The sequence below is a fragment of the Chaetodon auriga genome, chromosome 9 (assembly GCF_051107435.1).
Source record: "Chaetodon auriga isolate fChaAug3 chromosome 9, fChaAug3.hap1, whole genome shotgun sequence".
Taxonomy (NCBI): domain Eukaryota; kingdom Metazoa; phylum Chordata; class Actinopteri; order Chaetodontiformes; family Chaetodontidae; genus Chaetodon; species Chaetodon auriga.
Window position 1 is genome coordinate 3,865,929 of NC_135082.1, and position 25,143 is coordinate 3,891,071.

The following is a 25,143-nucleotide window of genomic DNA, read 5'->3' on the forward strand; positions in this document are numbered from 1 at the left end:
ATGTGTGTGTGCCAACACGGGATAACGGCGCCGTACAAGACAGACAGACATTAGATCACCGGACACGTTGTGTTGCCCCGGTGGATGCGGAGGATGAAGGGGAAAGAGCCAGAGGGAAGAAGACAGAGAGAAGAAGTTTAAAGTTTGACGGGACCACGTCCGGTAGTCCAGTAAAGCCCGTAATCTATTCAGACTCTGACCTATGGAAAACTTTAACGGTCTGAAAACCTCATCTCAGACTGGATGCTGATGGGACCCGTGAACCGGCCTGTGGTGTGAAGTTATCGTTTTGACATGAATATCATACAGTCCCGTTAAAAAGGTCTGAGTGTTATTGTTTTTCCACCGTTCCTGCATTTTAAACCGGAGTCTGAATATATGGGAAAGCGAGAGTAAGTGATGAACCGGGACAGAGCGGTACCGGGGCCCGGAGCGGACGGGGTCCAGACCGTGATGAGCCGGGACAGAGCCGTAGCAGGCCCCGTGGTGGACGCAGTCCAGCCGGTCATGAGTCGGGACAGAGCGGTACCGGCTCCCGGCGGGGACGGGGTCCAAACCGTGGTGGGCCCGGACAGCGGAGACATGCTCGACGGAGGAGCCGCCGGGGAGAAGCGGCTCTTCGCCAACGCTGTAGCCGCAGCCAGAGATGCTCAGGTCGCGGAGAACCACTCGGAACCTCCGCCGACGAACCCGGTGTTAGCGCCGCCACAGCAGGTAGATGGGAGCAAACTTCACGGAGTTTCTCTGGGGGAAGCGTGTAGTTGTAGCAGCAGATCAGACACAGTAACGATCCCTCTGAGGTGTCATAGGTGTGTATCATAGCAGCTTGATCAAACTGGATCACTGGACAAACAGAACAAGTTACGACGGTAGCGAGCAGTGCATGAAAATAACCGTTCAGTGCAGTTCAGGTGGCATGAAAAGTGTCTGTAAAGTGAAGCTTGCAGCCTTCACAGAGTGCGCAAATTTAAAAAAAAATAATAATAAAAAAAAAATAATAATAATCACTTTACGAAGAAAAATGAAAGGCATGCAAAAAGTGCGAGTGGAGCGATGTGTAGGGTGTTTTTTTCTGTTTGTTTGCTTGTTTGTTTGTTTGTTTGGGTTTGTTTTTCTGATAGTGTTGGTGGTAGTTCGGTTTCATGTAAATCGTCCCGGGCCTGCGTTTATCATGCTGCGGCTGTGCGATCCGAGCAGGCAGATGAGGCCTTAATTAAGATATAGCCGTAAAATTAACAGCCAATTTGCTGCAGTAATGTGATGGGACACAATAAAAGGCAACTCGATAGCATCAAAAGATCAGTGGGAAATAGACTCTGCAAACTGGGATTCTGCTGCGCTCCAATCCACGAAACACAAACGAAAACATGCCAACTTTAGAATTTCAAAATTGTGATTTAATATGATTTACAGCATGTGGGCCTGAATACAATAGTTATTTTATTTCCTATAAACACTGAACAATTCTCAACTAAACGAAAATTCAATGAAGTAATAGTTTTTTTGTTTGTTTGTTTGATTGATTTTTTTTAATATATATAAAACGAATAATTAAAAAAAGTGTGTGTATAGATCGTAGAGAAATCTCTCGCATTATATCCAGCAGGTTAAATTTCATTGTTTCAGATTACAACCCTAAACTCTTCCGCAAATAAAGGATTATTCCCCTTAATCACAGCTCTGATCGTGGCATTGTGTGATTATTCTTATCATCAGATGTTAATGGGCCCCTGGGTGCTACACCCGCATGCTCCCTTGGATTATTTAAAGAGAGAATTATAATATTATTAATGTGGGATTATTCATGTCGACATGCTCCAGACTGGCCTCATTAATAAATGAATGATCCTAATCAGGGTGCAGTGCGGGGGAAAGCCACATTGAGCCACTGCACCACCTTTTATCTGCTTAATACAGTTGGTCACCTTTTGGCTTGACATAAATCTAAAGGATATAAATTCAGTGTACATATCTATATCATAGAGTCAGCACGGTGTGCGCACACAGGGTCAAACTGATGGTGTTAAATGAGTATTAGGGATTTTATGAAAATCATAAATTAATGCTTTCATTAAACTCTAAAAACGACTTTGTTTTGCAGTTATTTTCACGGTGAATTAATAAAAAAAAATAAAGGTTTGCTACTCCTTTGCCTATACTTTTCCTTTATCACTTGATCTGCATTAATAAAAATGGGATTGATTCGTTTTCCCTCTGATAGACCTGCTATTATCGGATATAGGAAATGTAGTTGATTTGTGTTCATGATGTTTGCTTTATGAATCCAGTTTACCGTCCGTTTTATTGGCTGTGAAGCGTGTTTGTATGCCTTCAGGTGACAGTTTACTTGAATACTTTAAGACTAGTTAGGCTTACAGATATGGACACTATGTCAGTGCTGTGTTTCACGGACTGTAGGCTATTATTATTATTATTATTATTATTATTATTATTATTATTCATTGAAATAATTGTGGCACGCATTATAAATTAGCAATGATATTTATAAATTAATGCATACATTTGGGAGCTCTAGAGTATCATAACTACTACTTAAAACAGGGTATCAGGGTAACTCAGATAATAATAATAATAATAATAATAATAATAATAATAATAATAATAATAATAATAATAATAATTTGTACTGTGGATGAATAATTCCGCTGCGTTGTTTGCCAGGGCCCTACCGGGCACCGGACCACCTCTTTCTCCGTACTGGACATCCTGGACCCCAACAAGTTCACGAGCAGCCGGCGACTCCAGCAGCAGCAGCAGCTCGTGAGCCACCGAGGTGAGCGCGAGCTGAGCGCGTGCGGAGCGGAGAACCGGAGAGGAGGAGCGGGGGAGCGCGAGCCCAGCCTGGAGCCCAGCAAAGGCTGCTACGGTGCTGAGGAGTACCAGAGCAGTGAGTATTGACCCGTGAATCCAGGATCCCGAATGATCCAGCTCATCTGTGGCTTTTTGTCTGGTCTTGTTTTCCCGCCAGTCGTCCTTCCAGGGCCTCCTTCTTTCTCTGTCCAGACGCTTTTAAACGTCATCTTAAGTTTCCTCATCTCGCTGCTTTTATTCAGCATTTTAGAATGCTTTTTCTTTCACTAAATCTCAACGTATTTTAGTATCAATTTTTATTTGATCATTTGCAGGCTGTGTTTAATCCCCACACACCAAATCTCAGTGAAAATGACGGATTCTTTGCTTGCCTCTTTTCTTTTTTATTCGAGTTCTATTTCGGAAATATTTTTGTGTGTATGGTTTGGATTTGATGTGATTTTTGTTCGCCTTTTTTTTTAAATTCATTTTTATGAATATCCAATTTTCTGCGTGAATACTGTTTTGACAGAATGAGCAGTTTGGCAACTTTCTCGGTGTGGATGTGTGTGTTTACACGGAGGATTTCTGAATGATCTAAAGGTGTCAGACAGAAAGATGAATTCAAGACCAAACGTCCAGAAGAGCTGTGATGGCCGTTCAGAACCCAAATTTTCCAAAGTCGCCTTTTTCTGGGCGTCACAGTTCGACAGTGACAGAAAGCAGCTGCAGTTCTGCGTGTGTTCAGTCTGAACGGTCCTTCTCGACAGTCGGCCGAGGAAAAAAGAAAAACACGTCGCCTTTAATTGAAGCTCAGTTCAAAGAGAAAAAGGGCGCGAGGTAATTGGCCACGGTTGGTGTGTGCGTGAGTGTGTGTGATCGGTGTTATTGATTGGTGAATATCTGTTTCAAGCAGCAGTCTACACTCTGTGTGTGTGTGTGTGTGTGTGTGTGTGTGTGTGTGTGTGTGTGTGTGTGTGTGTGTGTGTGTGTGTGTGAGCCTCCATTCAAACCCATTAGCTCCAATCAGCTCCGTTTCCTCTGCTGGATGTTCTACTGTTCTCCACAGTCTGCTGTTCAGACACGAGCCGTGGTCCCTCTCTGCTCCAGTTCTTTTCTTTTTTTTTTCTTTCCTTGGAATTATTCCATGTTTTTATTTTCTATTTACTCCTCATGTGGTTTTCTTTCCCTTTCTAGACTTAAATCTACAGCGAGAATTTCGCTATTTGTCTGATCTCTTAATTACGCAGCACGTTAATATTAAAAATAATGCTTTAATGTAGCACCAGTTTGGATCGGAAAAATAAAACTGAATTTCCTCTTAGAAACGTTTTTATAGGCTAATAAAAAGTGTAGAGTGCAGAGAATATTGAGATACATTCAGAGTAAAAATCCCCTGAATGTTTCTCTAATCGTCTCCACACTGTTCAAAATAAAGGTCATTTTGATGATTACACTGTTTGTACAATTTGGACTTTCCGACCAAAACCCTTAACAAATAAGCTCAGTCTTATCAAACACATGCTGAGTTTATTTTTTTACATGCAATTCAGTCAGAATACCATTTACTGTAAATACATTTCTGATATATCCGAAAATGAGCCTTAAAATACTGTCAGCATCCTGAAATCTAATTCATTTGGATGATTTCTGTGTGTGTTTGGTCACATATTTCTTTTTAAAATGCTGTAGCATACAGCCAGAAATATTGCACATAGCATTAAATAATAGCATGTTGGGCCCAGCAGTGAAGCCCGTTTTTGGGGGGTTTCTTTGTTCCCCTGAAGGACTGTGAGCTGATCACACACTAATGTGAACCACAGACTAAACCTGTATGATTCAAATCATATGTAAGATTTAACTTTAACATGTCAAACACTGGAACAGCATCAGCATAAATCTTTAATCTCATTTTCTGCTTTAAGTTAAGGGTTTTTATATATTTTTCTATTTTGCCAGCCAGACAGCTTTTCTACATTTAGATTTTTATTTGTGATTTGTTGTTGTCATAAAGTGAACAACAAGCTCATGGTGGATTTTCAGAGAGGAGGTGGATTTTTTTTTTCTTTTCTTTTTTTTCGAGATAGAAACAAACTTATTCAGATTCACAGCTTTTTAACCAGGAACGCTTTTACTGCACATTTTTAAAGTTGCACTTTCACACAACTGTAAAATGGTCACGTTTTATTTTTAGGATTTTTAAATATATATTTTTGTTTGGTTTTGATTTGTGTTTTAACTTCATAAAATTGTGAAACCACATAAAACGCATGAGCACTGGGAAAGGGTGGACTGTAACTTCATGGACCCTCAGCAGTCCTGAAGCCACTGTGTGACCGTTAGTTTGCTGTAATTGAATTTCACATTGTCAGAGATTGAAGGGTTTTTTTGCTTTTTTGCTTTTTTTTTTTTTTTTACACCAAAGCACAATATAAACTGAAATGATAAGGCCTGTGTTTTGAGCCATTACGTTCTGTCTTTTATGGCTCTCTGTCAAAATGTAGTTTAAATACCTTTATGCTCTCAGCCGATGCGGGGTGTGGGCTCAGATCTTATCAGAACCCCACAGCATGGATCCAGCTGACCTGAAGGCTACTTAAACATAAAGTCCTGCTTACACTATGAGGACAGAGTTGGGGAAGGGGGCGTTCAGGAGTGACCCGCTGTTCCATTTTGTCCTGGGGCCCTCTAGTGGGTTCATCCAGCCCTGGTGTTGAGTGGACTCAAAGGCTGCTTTAGATCCCTCCTCCTAATTAAAGGATTCAGTTGCTAATTGGCCGATCTCCAAATGTTTGGCTGATAAAAACTCATAGAGAACGATATTTTCACGCAGCACTTTGACTAATTGTTCGATTACTTCCTCTGGAACTCTTTGAAAGTTTTAATGATTTGCATTTAAGTAATCTAATTAGACATTAAGGCCCTACAGGCCTCAGTGATTTTTATTGTGGCTGATTGTCGGTCACATTTCCACAACTTCATTTCAACTATTACCTTTAATTTTATCATTAGTTTTATATTCTCTGCTGTCTTGTTGAGTTACTTTTTAATCAGCCACATACCTTTAGTTATTAGTGTAATTTTATAACCTGGTGCGATATATTGTACAATACATTACACTCGGACAGAGGCGGACAAAGCCAGCAACAAACACATTCACACCAGAGAGTCGTCAGGAGCCTCAGACACCCTGAAGGTCCTCCAATTACTGCGTGGCAATTTCAGTTATTGCAAATGTATTTGGTGATTAGCTTCGCTAAAGCACGATATGAATTAAAATGATACTGTACTTGTACTTGTACTTGTACTTACTGTAATTTTTGCCGAATCTTGAGGCCATGTGTGGTAGAGGGGCCCTGTTTCAAGGTGTAGATTGAGTCCTTTATTGTTTCAGTTGACATTATGCTTGCATGGTGCAGATTTCCATTAACTGTGCTTCAAACTAACAGACACACCACAAACAGAATATAATGATGGGTACAGGGCATACATTCAACAAAAAGGGCCCATGCCTAACTTGTCCTTGGGGCCCCGTAGTGAGTTTAAAGAGTAGAATTTACCTGAAAAGTTTGCCAGCATTTTCTTGTAAAGAGCATCAAAGTCACATTTATTTGTCTTTTTAATAGCATAGATTAAATTGACATATCGACTTCTATCTGCAAAGACATCCGACAGCTTCCACTTCAGTGTCTGTTGGCCACAGACACCATTTTAAGACATTTGTTCATTATTTTTGTGGAGGCCAGCATATAGTGGCCATTAGAGGAACTGCAGCCCAACACACACATCTGTTTACTGCTTGACGTCCACAGCTTCCTTCATGCAGCTACATTCTGAATGAGCAGAGGATGTTTTTATTGACACTGTCTTTGTTGTGTGTGTATTTCCAGAGGAAGGCTTTGTGTACAGAAGCCCAGATGAGGATGACTACCACAGATCTGGCACTCCAGACTCAGAGGCCCCAGACGGGACCTACAGCAGTGAGGAGAGCAGCTCAGCTCTGCCCAGTAATGGAGACAGAGATCTGGGCCAGCACAGCCACCAGGACCCCGGCAGAGACACCACGAGCCCCGGAGGAGGCCCTGCAGGCCAGATCTCCAATGCCCAGACCAACGGGGGCCAAGGCCCGCAGGGCAAGCCGAAGAGGAAGCGGTCTGGCTCGGACTCCAAGTCGGGGAAGCCCCGCAGAGCCCGGACTGCCTTCACCTACGAGCAGCTGGTGGCGCTGGAAAACAAGTTCAAGTCCACGCGCTACCTGTCAGTGTGCGAGCGGCTCAACCTGGCCCTGTCACTCTCCCTCACTGAGACCCAGGTCAAGATCTGGTTCCAGAACCGCCGCACCAAGTGGAAGAAACAGAATCCTGGAGCCGACACGTCCGCCCCGACTGGCGCAGGAGGGACAGGAGGAGCTGGAGGTACGGGAGGAGCAGGAGGCCTGGGGAGCCTCAGCCCTCTCAGCCCGTCCCCCCCAATCAGCGGGCACCTGGCCATGCACGCTGGCTACACCGGCCACCATCACCCCCCCACCGGCAGCCTGGTCCAGCTGCCTTTCCTCACCGCCAGCCACGTCCTGTCCCCCTTCATGCTGGGGACGCAGAGCTACGCTGCACCCGCCTTCTACAGCACACACCTGTAGACACACACACTCACACACAGAGGATGTCAGATCTGCAAACACAAAGCTGACAGACGCATCCTCAGAGCCCAGAGAGACTGAAATGTTTCATTGTATGAATGAAGTGCAGCGCAGCAGCAGACTGTCAGCGCTCAGCTCTGCTCTCCTTTTTACTACCAACGTTTGAAGGCTTTAATTTCAGCGGATTATTTTGATAGAATGTGAATATCTACCAGAAACTGTACATAAATCTATGTTCTAGCTCCTTATTCCGAATGCTGTTTTAACTACGCAATAGGCAAATAGTTCATTTCTTTGTTTTTAAAAAAAAGTCTGTATGAATATTGAATGTTTATTTATGACTTTAGGAATGGCTTGATCTATTGTCAGTAACGTGTAACTCCAGCTGTGATTGTTTTCACTTCTGTTATTTATTGAATTTCTTGACAGTTTCCATAAAATCCTTGAATGTACTGAATCCTCAACTCAACATGATATCGTCCTTTGATATGAAAATATTAAAATAATGACAATTAAACAGTGAAAACTAGCCCTGTGAACTCATTGTGATGGAACAGTGTGATGCATAGAGCAACATGGCGGCTCAGCATCCGCGCTGTCTTCTCTCAACAGGAAGGTCCTGCTGCTGTGTTCCCACAGTCCAACAACATGCAGGTCAGGAACACTGGAACTGCAGGTTTCTGTCTTTGTGTGGACCAAACTGTGAGGCCGTACTTAGATAGCTACAGCAGCTAAATGCTAACGTCAACGTGCTAACATGTTCACAGTGACAGTGGCAGCATGTTAATGTTTAGCAAGCATAATATTTAGCATCTGCTAACTGGCAAACAAAGTAATGACAAATAGTTCATTTCGTTAGGTTTGCAAGCAGTTGTTCATAAAGCAAAGTGCTTTACAAGTTAAAATCGACCTGTACCAAAAATTCAACCTTGAAGTGGTGCTGGAGGAAAAATCAAGAGATTACCAAAATACTTAGGATTCATCGTCTGTAAAATATTTGAGATATTTCACTTTGGATCAAAGCAGTGGCCCAGCCAGCAGACCAGCATTGCTAACCCTCGAGCTGTGTAGTTAGCATGGCTGAAAACTGATGAATATTCAAGAGCAGAAGCTCTCAGGTCAGTTTGATCCGATTCACTTCAGCTCAGCATGATTTCGTTGGGCTGTTTCCAGACCTCACAGTCAATGATTCAAATATTATAGTTCTGTGCACACTGGCAGAAACATGCCCCTCTTAGAGAAACAGTCAGCTAATCAAAGTATTGCAGGTGGGAGGAAGAAAGTGGACATCAACCTCTTCCAGAGCTGAATAACAGTGAAGGTGAAATGGCCACTAAAACAGACTGGATTGACACAGCTGTAGAGGTTTTTCTAAGTCCAAGCGATACCACCGCTTTGTTTCCATTGCTGTGAAAAGCCTGAATGACTCAAAGCTGGGAAGGTTAGCAGCGCAGCTCTGTCTACTGAAGATGACATTAGTGGGATGGACGTGTCACTTGTTACTGACTGGTTAGAGCAAACCATTTAGTTTCATTCACATTAGTTAGTTTGGTTCAGATCACTCAGTTCAAGTCAGCTGGAGCTGCAGCTCGCAGCAGTCGACAGCAGCAAGTTAGCTGCCTGAGAAGAGAACACTGATGTAGCACTGTCCTCCTGTAACACTGTCAGACTCACAAAAAGATCAAACCAATGCAGCAGAACCAGAGATATCCTCTCTCTAATTCCACACGTTCTTGGCAACTACATTACCCACAATCCAAGTTGACTGCTGACAGTATGGTCAAAGATTTGGGTGTGCTATGCTATTGCCGCTAAGCTAGCCTGGAGTCTCCAGCCTGCAGCAGCATGAGGAACAGGCTACAGGAGTCTGCTGAGCTCTAAATCCACACAGGAACACCGTTCTGGCCACATTAGACTGGAAAATTTCAAGAGACTCAATGTGAACAATGTGAATCTCTACCTGATCTCCATTTGTTCTGCACTGAACGCTGCTAAGACTCCGTCCAAAGTCATCAGTCTGCATCCTCTGGCACCTGGCAAGCAGACAGTCTGTATGTTGTATAAATGCACCAATGGTACAGCTCAGGGTACATTTAGTTAACTTCTCTGTGCTGGAATGCTTCCCCCTCGGGATACCAAACATTTTTCCACCCATCACTTTTGCCTTTGGCGTTTACCACTTAATTGCCACTTGTCAGCTATTCTTACAGCAAGTTCTCTTAAATATTGTTGTCAGGTTTATGCCTCTCATGATGGTGTCATTGGAAAGTACTTCTCCCAGCAGCCTGTGCTGTTTGACCATCCAATACACAGTAGAGAACAACACAGTGTTCCATCACACAAATGCTTCTCCATGATTGGCAATGACTGCGCTAACAGTCAGCTGTCATCTCCCAGCACGAGTTCCCAGCGGCCGCCTCACACATTTTAAGGTGGTGTCTTCACTGAAGACATTTATTGAGAATCAGAGATTTCTTTCAAAAACACAATGATCGTGGAGGTCTGTGAGATCACAGGTGAAGCTTACTTAATAATCCATTGATAATACTCCAATTTTACACATGATGAGTTGACGTGAAGCCTGTGAAAACAGTCGTATGCCTCCTGTAGCTCGACAGGAGATTTGCCAAGTTACAGAAAATGATGATGATGCCTTGATGTCATAAAGATGTCATCTTGGAGACTGCACATATTTAGGAGAAAGCCGGTTACACACCAGGGGTGTGAAGTTTTGAAGATGTGGGTGTTCACCAAGAAGATAGTCTAATGACAAGGAATTATGGGAAATGTAGGATCCAGTGTTTGTGGATATCTCAGCCCCTGCAGCTTCAGTTCTTTGGTGCATGCATTGGAAGTCGTACTGTTTCTGGTTTTCTTTTCATTGTGTTCAATTGTATATATTTTGTCTCTATCTCAATCATCGTACAGTAATCAGCAGATTACACATTGGCAGCCGATAGAACATCAGTTGGATTCACTCACTCACAGTTGCATTGAAGACACTCGTAACCATTCTTCCATTCTGATGATCTGATCTGAATGAACAGCACTGTAGAGCAAAAACTCCACGCTGTTTTACCACACTGTTGTGCAACAGCATGGAAGTCATTCCCTAATGATCACATTCATCCCCAATTATTTCTGAAGTCCATACTGTGCAAATGTTGTCCCAGTCAGTGTGGTGCTGCAATGCTGAATTAACCCTGAATTAAGCTGATTAAAGTGGAGGACAGGACAAAGACAAAAACACAGCAGGCTGAGAGAACATTTACACTTTACTTCTGGTACAAATCATTTTAACCCACATCAGGTTCATTTCAAATACATGGCTTTAAATAAATAAAAAGATACAAAAAGTAAAACACTAGAAAACACTTGAAAAAGAGTACAAATTCAGTTATTGAGACATAATGAAAACTGGATTTGGCTGATAGAAAGGCATTATGAAGCTGAACAATTTGGCCCAGAATTAAGGGATATTCATCATGTGCGTCAGAAGCTGCACATGTACGTTCAGCAGAGGCAGAACACACCTTCCAGAGTTAATGATCACATCTTAAAAAAGCTTCTCCTGAACAAACAAGTAAAATCATTCCAACTGAATCACAGTGCTCAAACAGTCTTTTAAATAGTATTAAATCACGTTAATCTCTTCAGTTCCTGTGTGTGCACATCAATAAATTAAAACGTTTCCTTCTATAAAAGCTGGTTGGAGGTCAGTTGAGAGCATAGTTGAACTGGTTGGAGAACTTCTCGTGTTTTCTCCGGTCAGATTTACTCATCACCTCAGCTACTCTGCGCAGGGTGCTCCTGGAAGGAAGGAAGCAAGGAAGGAAGGAGAGAACAGCGAGAGGAGAGGAAGACCGGAGAAGAGAGGATGGAAATGAGAGAGAGAGAGAGATTTAAGAAAAATCATCTGCAGCAGAAACATGGTATATGCAGTCAGAGATCAACCATAAACGTTTAACCCTTTAGCTGAATGTTACTGAGGGAAATTTGACTGCTAAACATTTAAAGGTGGAATACAAAACCATCACACTCCTTAACTGGTGTGGAACTGAAATCGTGTCTGTAAGATCATGTGGTGAAATACTGACCCATGATACAACATCAGCATGGATTTGTCACATTTTAAAGGAGCCCTCCTTTGATATTATGCATGAATGTCAGTTAACTCTTCATGCAGCAAACGGCCCTGCTGGTGAAAGCAGGTTGTGCTGTGTGCTGTTGAGTCGCTCTGTGGCAGTTGTGGGATCCCGTGTTTTCCTACTTTGGACTCAAAGCTGGAATATGTTGCCAGTGTTGTAACTGTGTGGATGTGCAGGAAGTGACGTACTTGTTGAAGACTTTCTTCTCCAGCCTGGAGCGGGTGGTGTTGGTGCTCTGCTTCAGATCACTGAGGTTGGGGTATTTCTTCTTCTTCCCTTTTCCTTTTCCTTTTCCCTTCTTCCCCAGCCTGTCAGAGCCAAGGTTTTCTCCCGTTGCTGCCTCGATGTCTCGCATCAGCTCTGCGTCACGCCAGTCTACAACACACAGACAAGAATCATTCAGCGGTGACGTAAGAAGAAAATCTCTCCAGGCTGACGTTTGTTATGGCTCTTGGTAAATGGCATGAGAACATATTGTACAGTGTAGCTGTATTCAAAGCTCCATGGCTGTTATGTGAAGAAGCTTGGTCACTGAAGGAATATTATTGCATTAATGTTACTTAGTGCTTTGGCTGTTCATCACAACAAAGATGGCAAGATGGCAAAAAAATGACTGAAGTGTGAGTAAAGCTAACATACTACTGAGGCTAAAACAACAGCAAAACCAGGTCCCAAACTGAACACAGTGACAAAGGAGATGGGTTTCCATCCAAAGGTAAATGAAGAAAATCAGCAAAAATTAATATGTGAATGAAAGCTCGTCTCCATCCACTACTGTTATCCATTATTAGGAGTTGGTTGATCAAGATAAGCTGTGGGTGGCACAAATTCTCCGGATGGAAAAACACTAACCATTGCAGAAGAAGAAGTGATACTAGTAAGAGTGTCAGTTGAACCTCGAACTGAAATCAAATTAGAAAACACAGTAGAAATGTGACATTCCAGATCTGTGTGGAGCGACGAGGACACGTTTCAATCTGCTTCTTCTCTCTGAGTGCACACCGCTGATCAGTCATGAGAGTTAAATGTTGGCTACATCACAACTTATTCAAAAAACATGTTCTCATCACCCATTAAGTCCAAAAACCCTTTTTTGTTAGTAATTCACTTTTATAGGTCTTTAAAAGGGCATAAACCACCTCAAATAAGAAAAATTGAGGATTTTTGTTTTTTCTAATTTTGCCGTTTCCATCAACCTTTTCTAATGTGATACTTCAATATGTGCATAAAAACACATTAATGGTAACGCGGTGAGAGAAACTTCAGAGTGAAGACTTCAAATAATCTCAGACTGAAGTGAATCTATTGAAAAAGTAGCATCTTCTACCCAAAAACAAAGTCCACGATGCTTCAATCACAGAGCAGCCATGTCAGCTTACATTATTTGCATGTTATTAAGTCAGATAGCTTCTTTCTCTCAGTGCCACGATTATGGACTGAAAATTGACCAAAAAGTCATGTTGATGAAAAATGTGATGACATAATTAGAGCTGATAAACACAAATGAGCTCATGCTGCACAGTTTTACGGAGCCTGAGCAGTGAACAGGGTGTCGTACAGGCTCGTTTGGACCCACCTCTGGTCTTACTGAAAAGTGTAATGTCATAATTCCGTGTGATGAAGGAAAAGTGGCTGTAATGCAGAGTAATGACGGCCTAAACGAAGAGACACTTCTAGTTAATGACGTACTGCGCTGGAATTTCAGATAAACCTGCAGTAATGCAAAGTAATTACACTGTGATTGTGATGGGATTGAAGCAGGGCTCTCCACTCTGTCAAAACACTGACCCCAGCTCAGCGTGTGTGTGTGTGTGTGTGTGTGCGTGTGTGTGTGGTGGTGGCGGTGGGGGGTTATTAATCAGCCGGTCTGACCCTGGGTCTGACTGGACCTTCAACTATCCCTCATTACACACACACAGAGGCAGAGGAGCAGTAATTGAAAAGCAGCTGGTGTATTTAGGAGAATAATTACTGCTAAAAGAGGAGCAGCTGCCTTTACATTGTGTGCTGGGGTGTGTGTCAAATGTGTGTCCTCTGCTACTTTGTTGTTGTCGTCTTGGAGGAGTTTGAGAAAGGAAGAAAATGAAAAACAAAAACTCGAGGAGATAATAGGAAAGAAATGAGGAAAAGAGAAAAAGGAAATTATAGAGAAAGGAGAGATAGAAAAGAAAGACGGTGAGGGAGAAAGACAGTCTTCTGAATTTAATCAGTGTTGCAGCAGGGCTCTTTTCTCTGTCAACACCTCTTAGCCCTTCCAGCTGGGGTCTGTGTGTGTGTGTGTGTGTGTGTGTGTGTGTGTGTGTGTGTGTGTGTCAGGGTAGGGGCCAGGCCACACACATCCACTGAGGCATCTGGGGTCTTTGGTTTGTTCAGACGTCTCTCAGCTACGCACCACTAAGCACAGGGACCCTGTGTGTGTGTGTGTGTGTGTGTGTGTGCGTGTGTGTGTGTGTGTGTGTGTGTCATCCCTGTCTGTCCGTCAGCTGCCTGGACTCCTCCCTTTGCTGTTACTGTCTGTGTGCTTGATTCAGAATCATTCCTCACACTTTGGAGACTTTTAAACTCTGGTTCACATCAGACAAAGAGGAGGTAAACATGGATCACAGCTAAGAGTCAAGCAGAGGGTCCTGTGAGTGTGGACACATTCTATACGTCCATCCTGACAAGACAGAGCAGTAACTGTCAGCAGAGGCACTGATGATGGAGGGCAGGACAGCGGCCTGTGCTGTCACAGCATGTGTGCTTCATTTCTGATGTTTGAGGTTAAAGAGCACAGACATCTTCAGCAGCACTGCTCAAACACTTTGTGACAAGAACTCCACATTTCTACTGTTAGCAACTGCTAGCCACGCTGCTCTTTCTTCAACACGCCTCTGAGACTCACATGACTGTTCATCCTGGGCTGCATCCTCAGAACAGCGGTTTCACAGAACAGGTCACTTTGCATCACTGTAGACTAATCATTGATCTGTGGTTTTAGCGCGGCGCAGCAGCAAAGCAGTGACAGCAGATGTGCAGCTGGGGGCGCTGTGGACAGGTGCTGTTGGGAAGTCACACTCGCCGTGCCTGACTTTAATACTGTGCAGTGCCAATCGAGAACTCTGCTGTTCCACCTTCCCCCAGGCTGCTCCTGCCTGCATTAATGAACTGATTATTGTTATTGGGTGAAAAACATATGCTACATCGACTGTAATGACTGGATGACTTTTTGTGTGTATGGTAGACGCTATTCATAAGATAACCTGCTTCATGGGTCTGTCAGGCAGTTGCAGTTGGTTTCATCTAACTGTGGTCACATTATTCAAAGGTAAACACACTGCACTGGACTGAAGAGGAGATAACACAAGACAAGTTTCAGCTGGCTGAACGTCCCTCACATCTCACTGGATGATCATGTTAAGCAGGTTGATGATCTTGAGCCACTCCTCAGTCGACTTTGTCCTTTGTCATCTTTTTTTTCGTTGCTGTTCCTCTGCACTGCTCCGTGTTGCTGTTAGCTTTCAGTTTAGTCTTGAGGAGGGTGCAGACAGTCATGTGCTCCCTCTGATGGACATCACCACCTGCTTCGTTTCATCTGTCAGCCAGTAGTTTCATTGCTATCCCCCCATTGCACCAGTGAGACCAGCACGAGTGGCCAGTGACCGGCTTCCCACCCACTGACACTGCTAGTTGTATTCAAGTCACCAAACAAGAAGCATCTCTGCTACGTTGTGGTTATCATGGGCAGCCATGGCCATCAAAACAACAGTCACTCAGAACACATCAGTTTAGAGTATACGTCATGAGAACTGCTCTCATCTCACCTTCACACACTGTTTCACTGTTTAACCTCACTGTATATTCATGTGTGTGTATGTGTTTCTGTGTCAGTGTGTGACTGAGTAGGTAGAAGGAGCTGAGGCCAATGGGCCACTGCACCCCACCACTGTGAGATCAGTGTGTGTGTGTGTGTGTGTGTGTGTGTGTGCGTGTGTGTGCGCGTGCACACACACATAGGTGTGAGATTGACTCCTGGATCAATAGTGTAGTTGGTAACAAAAGATGCTATTTCACAACTCACTGGATTGCATGCTACGGCCACATACACAACACATACACACACACACACACACACACACACACACACACACACACACACACACACACACCACAGAGCTGGTTAACAAAACACTGCAGGCAGCTGGTGGACATCCTGCAGACTCTCTCCCGTACATACGCGCACACACAGACACATGCAATGTTAATGTGTGTATTGTTGGTTCTCTCCACTCAGTCCAGTGACTGGGCAGCACACTGAGCTGTGATGGACATTATTGTTTGTGCACATGAAAGAAAAATACATCATTAAAGCTGTTCTATCCATCAGAGCTACTCACAAACTGATCTGAGGCATTTAAACCAGCAGGAAAAATCTCCAAAACCACTGGACCACTGACACCTCTGCACCAACTCACACTGTGACTTCTGTTAAATTCACCCGTGATGACGGTTGGCTCGCTCGACGAACAGAACGTGTTTACTGTGAATGGACATCATGAGGTCCAAACAGAAAAACAAACAGTGTTTGCATCATGTTCAGCTTACACTTGCATGTCCAGGTGTATGTTAGAGACTGCTGACCCTGACATATTTGTTGGTATGTACGGATGGCGCTCTGCTGTTACAGGACACAAGCCTCTCAGATGCAGTCCTCTGTGTCTTGAATGGATTGAGGAAGAGTGTGTGTGAGTGTGTATATGTGTGTCATCCTCACCAGGCTGCTCCTCCCTCTTCCTCCTCTCCTCCTGCTCCTCCCTCAGTCGGTCCTCCTGCCTGACGGGTCGACCCTCCTCGTCTCGAGGAACGATCCAGCCATGGAAAGGACACTGGAGGACAAACAGACACACACACTACCAGTATGGGAAACAGAAAGAGACAGAAACGTCTCTTGAATCACTTTGTGTTTGTCCTGTTACCTTGCGGCGGTCCTGCCTCTGACACAGGTTTCCGTTGCCCAGTGGAGCTCTGCAGTAATGGCTGACAGGAGTGAATTTCCCAGGGAAGGTGATGTATCTACTCCTGCTCTCTGCCAGGAGCTCCTCATTCTCCACCTCCTCCTCCACCTCAGCATGAACCCAGAACTGATGCTGCGATGCCGACCTCCACAAGGAAAAAACACATCAGTCAGAAACCCACATCTGAGACGTTTCAGTTTTATTTACCTGGAGTAAAAAGTCATTCAGAAATTAAAAGAAATCGTTACTAAAACAGCTGGATAGCAAAATGTCATGCTGGTTTTGTGCGTGTGTGTGAGAGAGAGAGTGTGTTACTTGACGATCTTGCCGGCATTGGGCTGCTGCTGGCCCCAGTAGTACAGGTCCAAACCAAATGGAACCACAGGAGCATCGCGAGCCTTCCGGTCTGAACTGGACTGGGATGAACTTGGACCTGATGAGGTGCTGTTGGAGGAAAGACATGTGGAGGGAGAGTGTGACCAACTTCATGCACAAACAAATTCAACTGTAGTTTGACAGACCCTTTTTGTATACTGGCTTGAAAGACAGAGGACAGTCAGAGTACCTGGACAGCACCAATCAAACGAAGCATGTGTGTGTGTGTGTTTGTGTGTGTGTGTGTGTGTGTGTGTGTGATCTCACCAAGGACTGACAATGACTTTTTAATAGCTTTCAACTAAGGCCCGCTTCAGACTGCATGATTTCTTTTTTGTCTGAAACGATGGTCACCATGTCAGATCTAACGATCACACTCTGCCATAAACTTGCCGTGTCTTGGTTGGCTGACTGGCCAGACTACACGTATGACAACTGATTGATGACAGCACGTCTTCTAAAAGGATCACACATGACATCAGATGTCATCAGGGAGGTGAGTGAAGCAACTGTCAATCAAACTGACAGAGGCGATGTGTGTGAAGAGAGGAAACATCAAACAGGCTGGGGTACTGTTACCACAGATCAACAAACTCCTCCTCTCCGTTGTTGTCCCACCTGACAGCAGCAACCTCAGCATCCCTCCTCCTCCTCCTCCTCCTTTTCCCCATTGTTACCTGACGACGCTCTAGAGAGAGCACCTGACTGGTCAATGCTCAAGAACATGGAGATGTCAAACGAGATGTGTCAAGACAAAAAAAAATTCTGAGATTCAGGTCTTTGTGTTGTGGCGTTGTGGGGCATCCCAGGCGCTGCATGTCACACTACACGAGTACAGACGACTGATTGTCTTTCACCGTCGGCCACAATGCTGGTAATTCGTCGGCCACGACAAAATCGTATCCAAATCAGGCTAAGACTATGCAGTCTGACCCAGGCCTAAAACTGGAAGTAAATCCCTTTAATTTTTAAAAAGTGAACTTCAGGACATCCTATATGAGCGTTCATGAGACAGTGGCACTGCTCTGTGTGGACAGGAGTCACAAAAATGCTAAATGTATGAGCTGACTGTTTCTGAACATCCTTAGTTTCTATGGCAGGAAGACTGATCTAATTAGCCTGGTCATCAGGGTTTGACCCCCCGGCCCACGAGTGCCTGCTCTCACAGGACAGCACGGCTTATCTCTAATGATGCTGAAGAGACTTGCAGGATAAATATCAACAACTCACAACATCATGTCCTTGTGTTTTCATCAACATTCATAATGAATTTGAGTTTTTCCTCAGGAGAGAAACTTCAACAAGTTTCAAAGATGATGTGGTGAGCGTACCCTGAGGCTAACAGGAGCAGGTGAACTGAGAGGAGAACATGTGAACGGAGGTCAGAGAAGGTGAAAGACGTGGAGAGGTGAGGTGAGATGTAAAGTGACAGCAGTGGTCAGCAGGTGTACCTGGGTTCTGCAGGTGGAGGGAGGTTCTGCCTCAGGAGGCGCAGCGTGGCGGCTGCACATGTTGGATCACGCTCCTCCTCCGCAAGTCGCTTTAGCCGTCTGGCTGAAGCAGAGGAGGAGGATGACGGAGGAGGTAGAGCTGCAGGCCTTTTAGCGGGAGGCTTTTTTGTGACTGTTGAGGTGGAAGGAGATGGATCCAAGCCTGCAGAGAGAGACAAGAGGAAAGTAAGATCTTTCTTTTAAAAGCCTAAAGCCAAACTGGCAGCACCAAGCAAGTACAATGATCATCACATCACACATGAAATACACATCTCATCTGTTTCTCATTGCAGATCATGACTAAATGATCTCCAAATGTTTCGATATGTTGTATTTTTGGCTGTTTGTCATAGTGTCAGCTTGATCTATTCAGCTGTCAACAGACTGTAAAACAGTCAGAACTGACAGATTCATCTATGGTGCGAACAGGGATGAACACAGATCTGCAGCTATGTGCACTCTCACATCCAGGATAAATTATGTCAGGCAATGGCTGCTGCATCTGTGTGTGTGTGTGGTCACACACTGGGTCAACCAGGGTCTCTGGGGATTGAGAAGGACTTCAGCACACACACCCATGCAAACACACTGCAGGTGAGATCAGAGGGAAGCAGTAAGCTGAGTGCTGCCAACACGCTGATCCCTCGCGTTATTAGGGCTGACCTGGATGTACAGTGTGACTCCTCTTTTCTGTTTGAACATTAGGACAGCCCACATGCATGTTTTCTCTACTGCTTTAATTCCAAAACGATTGAAATGTCAATTTCTGTTGTTGTGGATGTATGAAAAAGTAAAAGAAGAAAGAAAACAACGGGAAAAACACACGTCTTAGAGTCCATGTTATATACAGGCCTCACAGGGAATTAAAGTAAGACACTGGTCTGTACCACACTCTACTCTCCTTGTCATGTTTGGTTTCACTGTCTGTCTTTGTGTGTATTCCTAGTTTCACCTTGCCCTCATCAGCCTCCCTCCCTGGTGTATTTCAGTCTTTGTTTTTCCCTTCCCTGTGTACCTTGTGTGTCTCGCATTCCAGCCTTTTTCCAGTATTTATTTCCAGCGGTTTTGGATTTGCCTGTTATTGGATTTTGATTCTTCCCTGTTGGATTTGTTGGCCTCTTCTGGATGCCTTTGCCTGCCTCACATCCCTTAAGCCTTTTGTACTTTTTGATGTTTGCATTTATCAATTTATCGGACTGCCTCTAGCATTTGCACTGAGGCCCTTCCCTGTGTATTACTTGTTTCCCTGTAGTGTGACAATAAAATAATGAATGAGGGTGTTTTTCGGTCACTTGGGGTCAGCACAGCAAGCTGTCAGCACAACACTGATATTTCATTACCTTATAAAGTTAGTATCGTAGTGTTAGCTAGGCCGATGAGGTTGGTGAAAATGAGCTAAACTAAAACTGCAGACTGTAAAACCAAACCAATGAGTTCAAGCTCAAAACTCTTTTTCTTCCCTGAAGTTATATTTGTGGCAATGTGAACAAGGCTTTGACACACCATTTATACGTTCAAGTTTAGAAATAACATTTTCAGAAGAAGACTTCAACTAGAATCCCCGCCTTGCGACTGCATGCCTCCACCGACCCATCAGTCCAGGCTAATACAAAACATGTAGTGAAGACTTCGAGGGAATTTAATAAAAAGGTATTAAGTATCATTTTTGTCTAAATGGAAGTTATCACTGAATTGACATGTATGATCCCAGTGAGAAACAAGCCGTCTTCACTCAGAGACTATTCTTCCAGAGGGTAACGACAATCACTGGAAGCTCAACATCAGCAGAACCAATGAGGCTGTGCTGGAATAGAATGTTTCAAATACGCACAAAGACGCTACAAATTGTAGAATCAGTTCCATTTTCAAAGCGAGGCCTCACTCTCCCTCTCCTCACCCTCTCCCCCTCTATGATCTCGTTCTGTCGGATGGTGAAATACAGACTCAATCTGCTCCTTTCAAACCGCCAAATGGCAGAGGTTTGTCTGGATGTTGTGGATGTTAAGAAGACGCACAGATCAATGGGAGGAAATGTGTACTCTGTGTGTGTGTGTGTGTGTGTGTGTGCATGTGTGGGGGGGGGGTGTTGGAGAAAGAGAGAAAAAAAAGGGGGTTAAGGGGGTTTGAGGGTAAAAGAGGGAGAGAGAAAGGCGGAAAGAGGTATTGATTTTCTCGGGTTAAGCAGGGCCTGTAATTAAAATGTTAATTTGAGAAAGAGAGAGATAGTGTCCTGACAGCAGAGAGAGGGATAAGAGGACTGATAATCAGAATGACAGAACAGGACATAGAGGAAGAGAAGAGAGGGGGGAGAGAGAGAGAGAGAGAGAGAGAGAGAGAGAGAGAGAGAGAGAGAGAGAGACGGTGGGCACAGAAAGTTTTCAGAACCTTTCATATTGTCCACATTTTGTTATGTTTCAGACTCATTTTTTTCCATCAACAACAACAAAGCAAAAATAGGGTTTTGGAGAGTGAAATATCCTGTATACATAAGTATTCAGAGCCTTTGTTATGACACTTGCTGCTGCACCATATTTCTATCAACTGTCCTTGAGATGCTTCTACAACTTGACTGGGGTCCACCACTGAATCATGGGACATAATTAGGACAGGCGTGCTCCTGTCACAGCTGATGGTGCATGTCAGAATGAAAAGCAAGCCAGGTCCAGAGAACTGTCCACAGACCTGTGAGACAGGATTGTGTCAAGGCACAGATGTGGGGAAGGTTAAAAGAACATTTCTGCAGCATCGAAAGTGTAAGATTATTCCAGTCTCCATCATTCTCAAACAGAAAATGTTTGGAACCACCGGCTATCTTCCAAAATCTGGCAGCCCAGCCAAACTGAGCAGTCAGGGACAAAGGTAACCAAGACAGCAACGGTCATTATGAATAAGATCCAGAGCTCCTTTGTGGAGATGGATAAACCTTACAGAAGAAAAACCATCAGGGAAGCACTTCACCAATCAGGCCTTTGTGGTAGTCATCAAGGCGTTTCTCACTAAAGGCACATGACAGCCTGCTGGGGGTTTGACAAAAGGCACCTGAATGACTCTCAGACCAAAGCCTGAACTGTTTGTTTAAAGTAAACCATGTTTTTCTGCAGAAGGGGCTGGGAGACGACATATGATAGAGGGAATGATGGATCCAGAAAGTGACACAGCGAAAAATGTGCACATCCTCATAAAACAGGTGGGACAGGTTAGCTAACCAGTAAAATGTTAGCTATCTGGTAAAACAAGCAAACAATGGATACATGTGATGGGTACTTTAGCTTTAGCGTCAGTCTATGAGGGTATACCTGAACAGCTAAAGCCACAGAAATAAGCATACAACCGCTATGCTAAGATGTGGCCTGATGAAGCACAAATCAAGTGTTTTGTACCTTCACCACTGAGTGCCACCTGATTGGCTGAACACTGGCCTGTGGTATGAAGATCCAGACATACCAAGCAGCAACAAAAAATAGCACTTTTGCCAGACCAGATTTTAATAAGGATTAAGTATTTCTTTATGTTCAAGAAAGATGTCAGGCTGGTGTGTGTGTGTGTGTGTGTGTGGTAAAATCTGGGTGCAGGGCTAATAGTCGCTCATTAGAGAGGTTGCATTGTTAATTTGGTATGGCCCCTGTAGATCATTACCTAGCCCACTAATCACCCTGACACACACACACACACACACACACACACACACACAGAACTGTTTTGGACACATCAGATACAATCTAATTACTTTAACGTCTAATTGATTAGTAATGGAGGGAGGTGGGAGTGGAGAGGGATGGGCTCACAGGTAAAGAAGAGGCTCAGTGTGAATGTAATGACTCAGGAGGCTGCTGGGGAGTACTCGCCAGGGGTTAAAGGCCACCTCACAGCCACAACAACTTGGCTGACCTAGCAATAACAGCACTGTCTACAACATGTTCTGCTAAGGTGTCAATAACACAGACACATAAATACAGACACACACGTAAGCACACTGAGGTTCACGTATGAATCTATGAGTGATGGCGAGGAGCATAAATATGGCTGACAGAGCAGCATGAACAGCATTCAAATACGATTTAAGATTTAAAAAAAACATGTTGTGTAGCTGACATAGCAATACGATGAGCAGCCAGTTGGTTAATGACCTGAACATTTGACCTTTAACCTAGAATGCTGGAGGCTAGACATAATCCATAAAAGTCCAATGCAACCACAGCGCAGGAAGAAACAATATTACAACAGCCATTCATATGTAGCTAGAGACGACTCTGCATGTGAAGGTAAATGGATGTGTTGACAGGACTATATCCATCACAGATACACAGGGAAAATGCTTGTGGAAAAGAAACTATCTGTCTCCATTACAAGGCTGTGCTGCATTCCAATCCAGACAAAAACACACACTTAGCAGTCAGAACCCAGCGAGACTCGGCTAGACCACGAGCTCACTCACGGTGAGCCGATAAGGCTCAGTAGGCATTTATGGTGGAGTCATTCCACAGTATACACCAAAGTTCCTTTGAAGGTGACCATGCACAGCTTCACTGAGTGGATGAACACACCACTTGTAAGGCCATGCTTGGTTTTTGCTTCAGGTTTTTAAAGTGTCACTAATCAATATTTTTGCTGAGCATTTTAGCATCTTTCAGCTCATTGTTTTGGTTTTAGGGCCCAAAAATTCATCTCATTCAGTTTTACCTCTAATTAACCTCCAGTTTCCACAGTGCACTATCTGCACAGCAGCATATGAGTGACAGAGAAACTTCAGAGACCAGCTGGTGAACATGGTGGAGCATTTAGCAGCTGAACCAGATGTTTCTCAGGAGAAGGTGGAGACCAAAAACAGAGCTAAAGGAGGGTGAATACTGGATTTCTATTCTTCAAGTGGACACAAACACTGACGTTGCTCTGCGTCTGCAGATATGTAAAGATGCAACTGTAAAAGCTTAGAATATGTCAATGTTGTGTTTGTTCCGCGTCCCCCAAGTGGCCAAAATCCAATGAATGGAGCTTTAAAGTGAAATAACACGGCTGTTCAGGGAACGCTGTCAATATTCAGTTAACTATGCATTGACCAGGGCTGTCGTGTTTTCAGAAAAGGTCAAACAAATAAGACTAAACATGTCATTTGTAAAATGAATTTTGAATTTGAATACATCATTACTTAGTCTGAGGAAACCAAGTATCAGCTGAGTCTTGGCCAATGGTTTTGTTTTGTTTTTTTTCCATTTCATTTTGAATTCTTGGAATGAAATTAACAAAGCATTAAAAACTCTCTCTCTCACACACACACACACACACACACACACACACACACACACACTTAGATGTACACACATATTTTTAACCATGGCTGTATAAATAAACCCATTTAAGAAGCACTTCTGCACATTACCAGCTGGTTCTTTGAAGTGTGTCTGTGTGTGTGTGTTTGTTTGTAGAGTGTGTGTGAGAATCTTACTAGATTAGGGCAGCAGCAGGTCTTCTTTTGTAGCTTAACCCCACTATTTATGCACGTGTCCGTAGATTTAAGGTGTGCGTGTGTGTGTGTGTGTATGCGTGTGTGGGGGGGGGGTGAACTCACCATACTCGGCTCGTAGATGCTCTGGAATGTGCGGCTCGTATCCCTCTTTCTCTGGAACCTCATCAAAATCATCATCATCATCGTCGTCGTCGTCCTCCTCCTCTCCGTTTGAAGAAGCCTTCATCTGAGGAACAGTCGGTAAGGTTCAGCTTTTATTAAAATTAGAAAAACATTTGTTCTATTTTAAACACACAGAATCTTTTTGTTGTTGTTGTGAAGCACTTTGAGCTGCATTTAAGAAAGGTTTGTTATTAACAGAAAGTGCATATTTCTAATGCATTTTGGGTTGTATGCAGTGAGAACTAGCTGTCAAACTCTGATACGTATGTTTTGTAAAATAATACTAACATAAGACCACTTACTTGATACCCGTAACACCTGCTGCAGTGTCTTTGTCTATGTGGGGCAGCGAGTTTTACAAAGATTATCCATCAATATCCATCACCTAATGTGCACTGAGCTTTGTCCTCAGTCTGGTCAGACTACACATGTGTCTATGTGTGTGTGTGCGCGTGTGTGTTTGAGACTGTGTGTAAAGGATATTAACCTGAGGGCAAAGCTGCTTGGCTGATAGACAGATAAGAAAGACGAGTACAGTGAGCTAGTTACTGGAGAGCGGCTGAAAGAGATGAGACAGGACAGGCCTGTTGCTCAGACATACAGTCCAGTGTGAACAAGAGCAAGAACAGGTGAGGAGTTGCACGCGCGCACGCACGCACGCACGCACGCACGCGCACACACACACACTACAAGGTAAACAAAGTGAATTTATATAGCCATTTTCAACCACTCAAAGCACTTTACAACACAAGCCAGCATTCACCCATCCCCACACACGTATACATGGGTGGCAGAGGCCAGCATGCAAGGTGCCACCTGCTCATCAGGAGTGATAACCAACACACACACTCATACACCGATGGAACAGCATCTGCAGCAATTTGGGGTTCAGTATCTTGGACAAGGACACTTAGACGCATACACTGCATGAGCCAGGGATCAAATCAACGACCTTCTGATTAGTGGACACTGCTCTACCCCCAGAGTCACAACACCCTGTTGATGCTATTTGACAAGTTAAACTGATCATATTTCAAAGGGAAATGATCAAAATGGTAGATTC

General features: G+C 43.8%; 2 protein-coding genes across 3 annotated transcripts in view; one reads left to right on the forward strand and one right to left on the reverse strand.

Annotated features, from left to right (window-relative positions):
- Positions 1 to 399: 399 nt before the first annotated feature.
- nkx1.2lb (NK1 transcription factor related 2-like,b) lies at positions 400 to 7,447 on the forward strand. Its single transcript, XM_076739392.1, has 3 exons — positions 400 to 714; positions 2,683 to 2,908; positions 6,702 to 7,447. Exons 1-3 carry the CDS (start codon positions 400 to 402, stop codon positions 7,445 to 7,447), a joined length of 1,287 nt encoding a protein of 428 aa, XP_076595507.1.
- A 3,254-nt stretch (positions 7,448 to 10,701) lies between these two features.
- The window catches only part of uvssa (UV-stimulated scaffold protein A), a 30,954-nt gene continuing 16,512 nt past the window's right edge, over positions 10,702 to 25,143 (reverse strand). For both annotated transcript variants that reach the window (XM_076739390.1, XM_076739391.1), the window contains exons 9-15: positions 24,021 to 24,144; positions 18,416 to 18,617; positions 16,905 to 17,033; positions 16,551 to 16,734; positions 16,349 to 16,460; positions 11,784 to 11,970; positions 10,702 to 11,257 (exon numbers count right to left, since the gene is read on the reverse strand). In XM_076739390.1, the coding sequence (XP_076595505.1) occupies positions 11,164 to 11,257; positions 11,784 to 11,970; positions 16,349 to 16,460; positions 16,551 to 16,734; positions 16,905 to 17,033; positions 18,416 to 18,617; positions 24,021 to 24,144 (1,032 nt within the window). In that variant the 3' untranslated portion in view covers positions 10,702 to 11,163. The remainder of the gene's footprint in view (positions 11,258 to 11,783; positions 11,971 to 16,348; positions 16,461 to 16,550; positions 16,735 to 16,904; positions 17,034 to 18,415; positions 18,618 to 24,020; positions 24,145 to 25,143) is intronic.

What these genes read in the sequence shown, in the direction of transcription:
- nkx1.2lb (XM_076739392.1), top strand. Translation starts at nt 400, where the DNA reads ATGAACCGGGACAGAGCGGTACCGGGGCCCGGAGCGGACGGGGTCCAG. An exon ending in TGTTAGCGCCGCCACAGCAG is followed by an intron (nt 715 to 2,682) that starts GTAGATGGGAGC and finishes GTTGTTTGCCAG; the next exon opens with GGCCCTACCGGGCACCGGAC. An exon ending in TGCTGAGGAGTACCAGAGCA is followed by an intron (nt 2,909 to 6,701) that starts GTGAGTATTGAC and finishes GTGTATTTCCAG; the next exon opens with AGGAAGGCTTTGTGTACAGA.